General features: G+C 33.5%; 1 protein-coding gene across 1 annotated transcript; it reads right to left on the minus strand.

Annotated features, from left to right (window-relative positions):
• Positions 1-4585: 4585 nt before the first annotated feature.
• On the minus strand, positions 4586-7672 carry LOC149143497 (uncharacterized). The gene is made up of 2 exons (XM_089451846.1): positions 5101-7672; positions 4586-4986 (listed from the first exon to the last, which is right to left on the minus strand). Exons 1-2 carry the CDS (start codon positions 7670-7672, stop codon positions 4586-4588), a joined length of 2973 nt encoding a protein of 990 aa, XP_089307972.1.
• Positions 7673-11424: the final 3752 nt, after the last annotated feature.

Consider the following 11424-nt stretch of genomic DNA (forward strand, 5'->3'; position numbering starts at 1 on the left):
ATTGATTTTTATTTTATTTTTTATTTTAACTAAGTTAAAATGTTTAACATATATTAAATTACAACATCCATTTTTACTCTTGATCCACCAAGCCTTGGGAGGGATCAATTTTTTTTTCACTCTATGCTAGTTTGCATATCCCTCTCGGGTCTTAGTAGATCCAGAGTAAAGATGGATCTATGCTGGTTAATTCCCCCATTTAAATAAGCTACATTCCATGTGAATACCATGGGTCTATGCTAGTTTGTATATCCCTCTCGGGTCTTAGTAGATCCAGAGTAAAGATGGATCTATGCTGGTTAATTCCCCCATTTAAATAAGCTACATTCCACGTGAATACCATGGGTCAATACCATGTGCCATTTTTATTTTTATTAATAATAATGTTTTTTGCATATATTAATAAAAATCTAGCCCATCTTATTTGGCCCATAGTATTTTGTCCATAGGTTTCACCTAAATATAACACATTTTTGAGTGTTGGTAAATATAAGGTGACTTATGGAGTAAATATAAAAAAATAAAATTATTTGTTTACCATACCTCTCGTTTATTTATATTTTTATTAATTTACCATACCTCTTTTACAAATATGGTATTTGGCCCATAGGATTCAGTTAACTTTTGAGCCTTCATAAATAGAAAGAGGGTTATGGACTAAATATAAAAAGAGGTTTTATTTATTTGCCATACGTCTAGTTTATTTATATTTTTATTTATTTACCATATATTTTGAGTAGGTATAAAAAGAGGTTTTATTTATATTTTTATTTGTTTACACACTTGCGCATGTATATAGGTGACTTATGGAGTAAATATAAAAAATGTTTTATTTATTTACCATACCTCTCATTTATTTATATTTTTATTAATTTACCATACTTCTTTTATAAATATGGTATTTGGCGAATAGGATTCACCTAAATAAAATTTACTTTTGAAAATCAGGGCAAATGGAAGGTTGTAACTCCTAATTTCAAGGGCTAAATTGACCTTTTTTAACCTCTCCTGAAAAATAAGGTGGGCTATTTGAGGCAATTTGTAAAAATGTATTATAATACAAAATATTTGCCCACTAAAAATTTAAAACTCTTTAATTTCGCCCCTAAAATTTTCCATGTTTGAAACAACGTTTGAGATAACAAGATAGCATAAGTGAGCTCTTCCGGGCCTACTTATTTTTCCAACATTGTACCGATCATGAGATGACATAGATTAACGATCAAAGAATAGTATTTTGATTTTTATATAATGTAATTTATCAAAGTAAATTTCTTATTTAAAGGGTTAACTAATTTAAATATAGTTTATGATTAAATATTGATAGGTTATAACATTAATGGAATTTTTAATTATAAATTTAAATAATTAAATTGTAATATTAACATTGTGGTGTTTTGATATATATGATTATATTTAATATATGATCACATTCTTAACATAAAATTAATTGGTAATTTGGTATTAATATTGTTTTGAATAAGAATTTTATGGTTAGGAATTGGAATTTTTTTCATAATGTTTAGTGTATATTTGACATTATATAATTTAGATATAATGAATACATAAATTCTTGTAATATATTATTACGATGTAAAACTAAATCATTGCCACTAATTTTTTATAAAGAGTTTTTGAAATTTTCAAATATTATCACTAGCCTAGTCCAAGTCTAAACACTGATAACTGAAACGCAAAGGCCATTCTGAACATGGCCTGGTAGGTGAAACTTCGGGAAAATTCAAAATTTTACTCTTCAAAAAATAATTTTTAAACAGTGTCAGTGTAACGCTCAAGAGACCATGTAAGGTTTAATCACATCGCTCTCTATCAATTTATCAGATGATGAATATTCTTCCCCGATGTAATCTCGTGTATTGATTAAAACAAACATAATACCCGTGAGTTGAAATAAGTACCCTATAGGCATAATTATGTAATTAAAAGTCATGTATGATTGGAAAACTTTCTAAACAATAGTTATAATAAGTTGCCACTGAGATGAACAACAGTCGAATTCAGAATATGAAGCTGCAGGCACACTAAGTAACACAAGGTAAAATGCTGACAGTGTTTTATTTCAAAATGTGAAGACAGATTGAGGTATCTATATAAACCTACTTTTTCGCACAAAAGTTTTTCAACGAAAAAATTCCTAGATTCTGGTTGAAACCTATTTTTTCGCCCAAAAAGTATTTCATCGAAAATATTATTATAACAGGGAATTTTGGCAAATCGACGATTCTCCTTGAAACCTATTTTTTCGCACGATATTTTAGAGCAAAAAACAAAAAGAGCATTATCGCAGAGAACTTTGTCAATCCAAGACTCATACTGACTTTTCACTGAAAAATAAAAATTCCCAACCGAAAAAATCGATCAATCCAAACTATGGAATCAAATTTTCGTACGGATAAAAAGGGAGATTACAAATCAAATGAAATGTGTTTGGGATTTGAAAAACCAAAGAATATCACAAATCGACAAATAGGGATTTAAAAACCATGAATCAGAAAGTGAAGGTGAGACAACATATTATATTGCATTGTTATACGGGAATTGTTTTTAAGAGTTGGGATATTTGTTCTAATGATTTCAGCGCTCTGGGGATCTTTGGAAATGTATGAGAATGTTCTTTTTTCAGTGGGAGTGGTAATGGGAGTTTGGGAAAGTTGGAAGAGTTTTGAAGAATACAAAATATTTAGAGAAATATGCTCAATGGCCCACAAAACATGAGCTTAAATTGAAACCTAGGCCAAAAACATCCTTAACACCAATATCCTTAATTGAGAAACTAAAACAATCTTTTGATAAATTAATTTTGCAAATAAATTCTAAATACTAAAATTTTAGAGACTTGAAAAATTATTTTCATATTACTTATATCCTTCTACATAATCAATATATCATATATCAATAATTTTTTTTTTTTTTTTAGCAATTTTCCATTTTTCATATCTGTAACAAAACAGAATATATACAAATATTTTATCGACTATATGGTTCTACGTTTTCCATATTAAAAATAAACAACATACAATTTCAACCAACCTTAAACTTATGTTGACTAAACGCAAACAAATGGGTCCAGACTTATCTTGACCGAGTGCTTTGTGATTGGTAGTAATGTGTCCAAGTTGAAACGGCCAAGGACCGCTTTGACAGGTTCAAATTAGATTCTTGATTAATACCTGAAATCCTTGGTTAGGATAAATCTCAATTTCCAAGTATGATTTTTGTTTGTGAAACATATTAAATCTCCAAATCATCTAATAAAAATTAAACATAATCATAACTGAACACACGTTGTAGGAGATTAAAATTTATAGCACATTGTGGACGTTTAAAATTTATGAAAGTTTACGAAGTGAGATCCTCAAAGTAGTATGTAGTAATAATTTAAAATGATTATAGTAAAGATGAAATACTTTTGAAGAGGATATTTTTTGTGATACTCAAAAGACATTCCGAGTAGTATTATGAATTTTAGGGAAAGTTGAGGAGATTTGACTATTTAATTTTTCAAGTGACAAGATACTTAGTAACAGGTATTAAATTAATTCAGTTGTTTACTTTTTTCATATTTATTTGATGCAAAATAATAAAGGTTACAGAGTAATTAGTATTTTCAGTTTAGTATAAATATAATTTAATGAAATAAAAAATTTATGAAGACAAAAATTTTATCATAAAAATAAAACAACTAATAAAATATTATATTTTTTTAATGTATAATTAAAAAATTAAAAAATATATTTAACTAATATTATTTAAATTAAAATACATATATTTATATATATTTTTTATTTTTATTAATATATATAATTATAAAATATATTTTTAATATAATAATAAGTCATTTCAAATTAAAAATATTGTAATTCATATGTATAAAAATAATAATAAAAATTATCCGTCACTATTTCAATAACCATGAAAATACTTATCCTTAACACCATGGACTCTGCGAAATACTTATCCTTAACACCATGGACTCTGCGAATATGTTTATCGTTCACACCATGACCGTGAAATCTTTGTATAAAGTTTTTTATTGAATGTGGTTTATTTACATGCGGTGGCAGATCAAACTCAGATTTATCTGCGGGCTAAATGAACAGGGCCTAACTCTAAGATTGTCCAGGAGATTTAACCCATAATTTCCTTATTGGAGAGATAGAAGCTCAACCACCTAACTAACCTAGTGTTTGTATAAAGTTAATCGTACTCATGAAATAACCTAGTGTTTGTATAAAGTTAATCGTACTCATGAAATAGATAGCCTGTAGAGATTGATAGATTTCGCGGCACCCTTTTTTCTTTTGCGTAGTAGTTGGAGTGAGATTTTATCCAATCCACACACTACAATTTTAAGATATATCTTAACAAAAACCCATTCACAATAGATCTATCTTAACAAAAACCCATGATATACTCAATTTCATTTTAAAGATGTCTTTGGAGACCGTTACAATCCCTAGAGGCGAAGTCGCTCGGCCCAAGTCTACAAATATGACATAGCCATAGCCATAGCTTCTTACAAAATAGTTCCATTAAAAGGAAAGGAAAAGGATAAAAAATATAGTTATTGTGTCGGTTGTTCATGACATGTTGATATGGACTGCAACATCTCTAACACTTGTCTCATGGATGGCCGTTGATTTGGGAGCCTGCTTGTACACATTAACCCAATTCGCAACATACACAGCATTTTCTTTCTACAACGACCACTACCATCTTCACCTACACCTTCAGCTTGTAGAATTCGCCAGTCCAATATCCCATGCTCATCCTCTTGCTGCAGAACTACTCCCCACTCCTCCCGCTCTCTGGTCATTATTTTGCTGCGGATCCATCTCACGATGTCAAGACTTGCTCCATATTCCACTTCGCCTGTTGCTCTCTTTCCAGTTACAAGCTCCAGAATCACCACCCCAAAGCTGTAGACATCACTCTTTTCGTTCACCTTCATTCCTATGCAGTACTCTGCACATCAATACCAATATTTATATTGTTTGATCAATCAATATTACTTTATATTATTTCAATTGCATCTAGAAAAGCAAACTTGGTTTTTCGGAATCGCACAGCATACTTTACCTGGAGCAATGTAACCATGAGAACCGGTGAAACCAGAAATTGTCAAACCATCCCCGAGTCCACACTCTAACGGATGATGATGAGGTAATATTCTCTTTGCTACACCAAAATCGGCAATCTTGGCTCCAAACTCTGAGTCCAGCAATATATTACTCGATTTCACATCTCTATGCAATATTGGAGGACTACAATTATTATGCAAATAGAACAGCCCACGAGCTACACCAACTACAATCTTTTGTCGTACTGGCCACTCCAATAGTTTGCCCATGGATTCTGATCCTCCATGAAGGCACTCAAACAGACTTCCATTTTGTATGTACTCAAATACCAATATCTTGAAATCCGATTCTGCATTTGAGATACAACACAAGAGCTTTAAGATGTTGGCATGTCTGATCAAACGCAGGGTCTCAACCTCTGCTTCAAATTCTTTTTTGTTATTCATAATCTTCTTCACAGCCACCTCCTGCCCGTTCTGCAGAGTGACCTTGTACACTTTTCCAGACCCTCCAGACCCAATCACATTCTCCTCTGTCAACTGCTGGAGGATGTATCCCTCGCTCAGTTCCACGCCATAGTGAAAATATGTCACTTCCCATACCAACGTTGAGCTGGTTGGCTTTCCCACAAACAAAGTTCTCACTCTACTATTGGTAATGAAACACAAAAACAATATAATTGTCATGGCTAGCATCAGAATTGAGACTAAAACTGTAGGCAAATAATGATGTAAATCTCTCTTCTTTGAAGAACATAATCTTAACCTATACTGGAATGCGAGATCACCACATAGGTCTGGATTGCCAAGAAAGCTATCTTTATAGGCCAAACCCTGGAAAATGTCTGGAATAGGGCCTGACAAGTGGTTGCCAGATACATTGAATGTGCATAACCTCAGTTGCCCCAATTCAGGAGGAATTCCCCCCACAAGTTGATTGATTGCCAGGTCTAGAGTGTCTAAATTTGACACGGAGCCTAACCATGCTGGAATTTCCCCCTTTAACCGGTTGTTGGCCAGATTGAGTATAGTTAGCTGTCCCAACGAGATATTCCCTTTTGGAATTTCCCCAGACAGCAAATTGTGGTCAAGCTCGATGCTATTCACTGAAGACAAGCGGATAAGCTCCTCAGGAAGAGGCCCCTGCAGTTTGTTATTGCTTGCGCTAAAGTTAACGAGATTGCTCAGCTGCCCGATATGTGGCGGAATGATTCCACTGAACCGATTGTTGCCCATCTCTAACCTTTGCAGCTCCTTTGCTCCACCAATCTCTACAGGAATGTGGCCTTCAAACTTATTTGTATAAATCATCAACTGTACAAGTATTTGAGAGCTCCATAACGCCAAAGGAACCTCGCCACTTAGCTGATTTTGATAGAGTTGGGCGAATAGCAAACTGCTACTGCAAGAGTCTAAGGACTCCAAGCTTCCATTGAAATTGTTTGAGAATATAGCCAAACCATAAAGATTTCTTCCCTTACACAGGTTTCTAGGCAGAGGGCCACTGAGATTATTTTCTGAAACATCAAGAAGCCAAATAGGAGAATGTGTGCCCAAATCCTGTGGCAACAACCCGGTAAGCTTGTTACTTGAAAGATCCAAGCTTGTCAAGTTAGCGAGCATTCCTAGCTGTGCAGGGACAAACCCCGTGAGTCTGTTATCGCACAAATCCAGCTGACCCAAATGACTCAGATTTCCAATTGTTTCAGGAATCCTTCCATTCAGCTGATTACTTGAAAAGTCCAGAACACGTATGCTGCTTAGCTGGCCAATATTGTGCGGTATTTGTCCCGACAGCTGGTTATTCCAAAGATGCAGTTCTCTCATCTTGGTCAACCTCATCAAACTGGCAGGGATATTACCCCGCAAATGATTCTCAGAGAGTTGCAAGCTCTCCAGCTCCGTTAAATTACCCAACGAAGAAGGTATTTTTCCTTCCAGACTACAGTTTTGCAGCCATAGCTGCTGCAGGTGCGTCAAATTGCCAAGAAATGCAGGAATTGATCCAGTCAAGTGATTATTAGTTAGAGACAGTGTCTCCAATTTGGGTAACATGCCGAAGCCTTGAGAAATGTCTCCAGAGAAACTGTTGTCGTCCAAGTACAAATTGCGCAACTCAACCAATTCATGGATGTGATGCGGCAACTTTCCGCCGAACAGGTTGGATGACAAATCCAACGTCCTCAGATGCTTGCAAGCCAACAATCCATCGGGGAATGGACCTTCGAAGTGGTTGGATGGCAGTCTCAAATCCGTCAGATTTTGAAGGTCGCATATAGCAGAAGTCAAGCGTCCCGTAATGGAAGTGTGGGAGAGATTAACTTTTGTAACGACATTGAATGGAATATTACAAAATACTCCATTCCAACCACACGGATTTTCATCAGACGAATTCCAGTTGCTCAAAACATTATGTTTGTCAGTCCAATCCCTCTCTTTTATGCGAAGGAGTATTTTTCCTTCGTCAGAGATGGCATTGCATTGAAGCGCAAGTAGCCAGAGAGTGAAGAAGAGGAGGGGAGCTCTCAGCAATTTGGATGGGAAGGACTGTAACAAGCCTGAGCGAGCCATGGTTGCTGGGTATTTCGGTGAGGTTGGGCTTCTTTTTACATTCTATTTATATATATATATATAGAGTCGTATTATTAAAAAAAATACATTTTCAAATAGTCAGTGGATGTTTGGCTCTGCGATGATACCGAATTAATCGCCATGAAAACAAAAAATCTTGACTGGTCTTGACTTTTCTATGGAGTTGTATAGTTATTGAATTACATTATTTCCACAAAGACCATTGTGAAAAAGTTCTCTCTTTGTGGAAAAATTGTTTACTATTCTTGACTTGGTTTTATAAATATTTTAATGTTTTCCTCGTTCAATGTTTTTATAAGAAATAAATGAATAACCTTATCTATCTAAACAAATTATTATAATAAAATAATTTCAAAACATTTTGAGTCCTTAGCTAACTCAATGTTTTATAAGAAATAAGAATAATTTATTCACTTTATGAATAAATTATTATAATAAAACAAGGCTATATAGCTATTGTTTTTTCTGTTGCTTAATTTAATAATTGAATTGTCAATGATAATAGAATAAAAAATCATAGTAACTAATCATAATTGTAGATTTTAATGATTTGACATCAAACATGTTTTGTTTAATATAATTTACATATACATTGAAATCATGTCAATCTATTTCGATATAATTTTGCAAATACATATTGTTCGTAATATGCAACATACATATTATTAGTAATTTGCAACAAGCAAGAATGCAAAATATCTACAAAAAAACAACAACAATATATCTTGGATGTGTGTTTATATTATGACAACGTCAGTTTTTAAGAAGTTTGATGATAAAGTTGGTAGTAACATTGAAAAATGGAAAAAAAAACCATTATGAAAATTAGATAATAAAAAAATGTTAATAAAAGACAGCAGAAAAATTTTGTAACCCAAAAATAAAAAATTCCATGCATTGAGACAAGAAATAACCCTAAAAAATTACTTAAACATAGAACACCATTTCTTAGAAAACCCCATTTTGGGGAAAAACCACGGGAAAGGGTTTAGTAGATTTTGATTACCACAATGAAAATCTTTATACATTTCATTCACTTCATTCTTTCTCACCTATAGATTTCCTTTTTTTACTCAGATCCCTATATATACAAATATTTCATTATAATACCATGGGTACTAACAACTTTGACTTGATTTGATCTCATTCCTAACAATCTCCATCTTGAGACCAAATAGAAGCTTGAGTGAATGTTTTTGACACTGTTTTCTCTTCTCAAAATGGAGGTTTTTGTGAATCATGATTAAAGCATAACTCTTCAGAATAAATCACATCAAAATTTTATGATCGACGTGTTTCGAACCCATACAAGTTTATCCTCAAAATTTGTTTTCTCTTCTCAGAATGGAGGTTTCTCTGAATCATGATTAAAGCATAACTCTTCTGAATAAATCACATCAAAATTTTATGATTGACATGTTTCGAACCCATACATGTTTATCCCCAAAATGTTATGATCGATGTGTTTCGAACCCATATAAGTTTATCTAGATTTTTTATAGTGTGTATTTTCTCCAATTGTAGTAACACATAATTTAGCACTTCACAAATCCAATTATATCGAACATCAATGTGCTTTGTCTTAGAATGATATGCTAGTTTTTTTGTTAAATCAATAACACTCTCACTATCACAATGCAACAAATATTTATCTTGTTTTATTCCCATCTCTCCTAAAAATATTTGCATCCACAACATCTATTTCCAATCTTCTGTGACAACGATGTATTCTGCATCAGTTGCGGAGAGGGCCACTAATTTATGTGATTTGGGCATCCAGGATATTGTTGCTCCTGTAAAAGTACATAAATAACCATTGGTGTACTTTCTAGTATCTACATCTCCAACCATGTTTGCATCTGTATATCCTTTAACAACATTATTTTACCAAAAGATAAACAATAATTACTAGTACCCTTGAGATACATCAAAATCCATTTTACTTGCTTGTCAATGTTCTTTGTTTGGATTTACAAGGAACCTGCTCACTACTCCCATTGAATGTGCAAAATCTGGACGAGTACATACCATGGTATACATCAAGCTACCAATGGATGAAGCATAAGGGATTTTGCTCATTTCCTCCTTCTTCTTGTCATCATAAGGGCACAAATCAACACTAAGTTTTAAGTGTGATGCTAAGGGTGTACCAACCGGTTTGGCATCCTTCATATTGAACATGTATAACACCTTTTCAATATATTTTTCTTGTGATGAGCACAACTTTCCGTTCTTTTTGTCACATATAATCCTCGTGTCCAATATTTTTTGTGTGAGACCCAGATATTTCATTGCTCAAGTCCTTCTTCAGCTTATTAGTCACGTTCTTATCATGCCCCATATGGTTCTTATCATGTTCTAATTGATTACAGGAGTTACATAAGCTTTTTAAAATTAACATGCAAGGGATTTTAATTGGATTTGCAACAAGATTTTTAATTTATGAAACTTGGTAAAGCACATTCACACAAAATTACCTATAGGAAATTTAATTTACTTCTAGTAAAACACATTGACATAAATCCCTTATTTGTCTTTTTGTTGGCATGAAACCACAAACTTGGCCCTTGCAACAATAGCACGAGCTAAAGCTATAGTTTCGTTATATGAAACATAATTGCCAAACGCCAGACAATAGAGACTTATGTAAAAATATTTACAATTTTTGGCATACCATTGAGAAAATGATCAAATTTATGTCAATATATATATATAACGCATTTTTAAAAAAACCTCTTGCTATTGTCATAAAGTTTAATGTAGATACAAATGCTATTTTTATTTTAATAGCCACATACCATAAATTAACTACTTTTTTCATCTCAGACTGCATTTTGAAAGAGTTTATAACCTCTTTCAATATAGCTTTGGTTTAACTAGAGGTCTAGCATTCAATACTAGACTTTGGTAGATGATTACATAGTACAAAGGACAATGCATTCTTTCTTCAATAGACCAATTTTTCTATTTCATTGAAAATATTCATACTACATTTCAAAGGTGTGCACTCACAATCTAAAATACATCTTTGATTTTTTTTTGGCTCTTCAACAAAGTCATAATTCAATGGAAAGTGGTTGCAAGCATTGGACTTTGTAATTATAAAAGCTAGGCACCATGGAATCATGATGCTTTTCAACTTGTTAATAATTTTGATGCATATGGTGGAAAGGGCCAGTATGTTTAGTGGGCTCATAATGCTAGGCTAGAAGATGATTGTGATTCTTGCATTAGGGTTTTTCTATATCGGGGGAGGGAGGGTTGGAGAGGAAACTATAGTAGTATAGTGTAGTGATGGGGACGGTGATCAGAGAAGAAAGGAAGGGAGCGGGGATGATGTTAAGATCCCACAAGAACCATAGGAAGGGACCCTGGGCGAAAGGGTGATCAAAGTAGAGAGGAATAGAGCGAGGTTTGTGTTCAGATCCCACACGCACCATAGGAAGGGACCTACACACTTTGGCCACCTTGACTACGAAGAGTGTAATGGCTACATCAAGGATTTGTCTCTGATGATATCCATTACCAAAGGTGGGGTGCCCCTCTTTTGAGGGTGACTTTTAGGAACCCCTTCCACTACAAGAACCAAAAGGAGATTTTCATTGTAGCCGAGGGTATGTATACGGGTCAGTTCATTTATTGTGGTAAGGAGGCCAATCTTTGATATTCAGTCTTGGAAACATGGCTCACAGACCTACTTCCTATTATGTAACTATTCCCATTCCCATCCT

This window comes from Pinus tabuliformis, chromosome X, assembly GCF_031772625.1.
Source record: "Pinus tabuliformis cultivar Carrire ecotype Pingquan chromosome X, CPIR1, whole genome shotgun sequence".
NCBI classification, from domain to species: Eukaryota; Viridiplantae; Streptophyta; class Pinopsida; order Pinales; family Pinaceae; genus Pinus; species Pinus tabuliformis.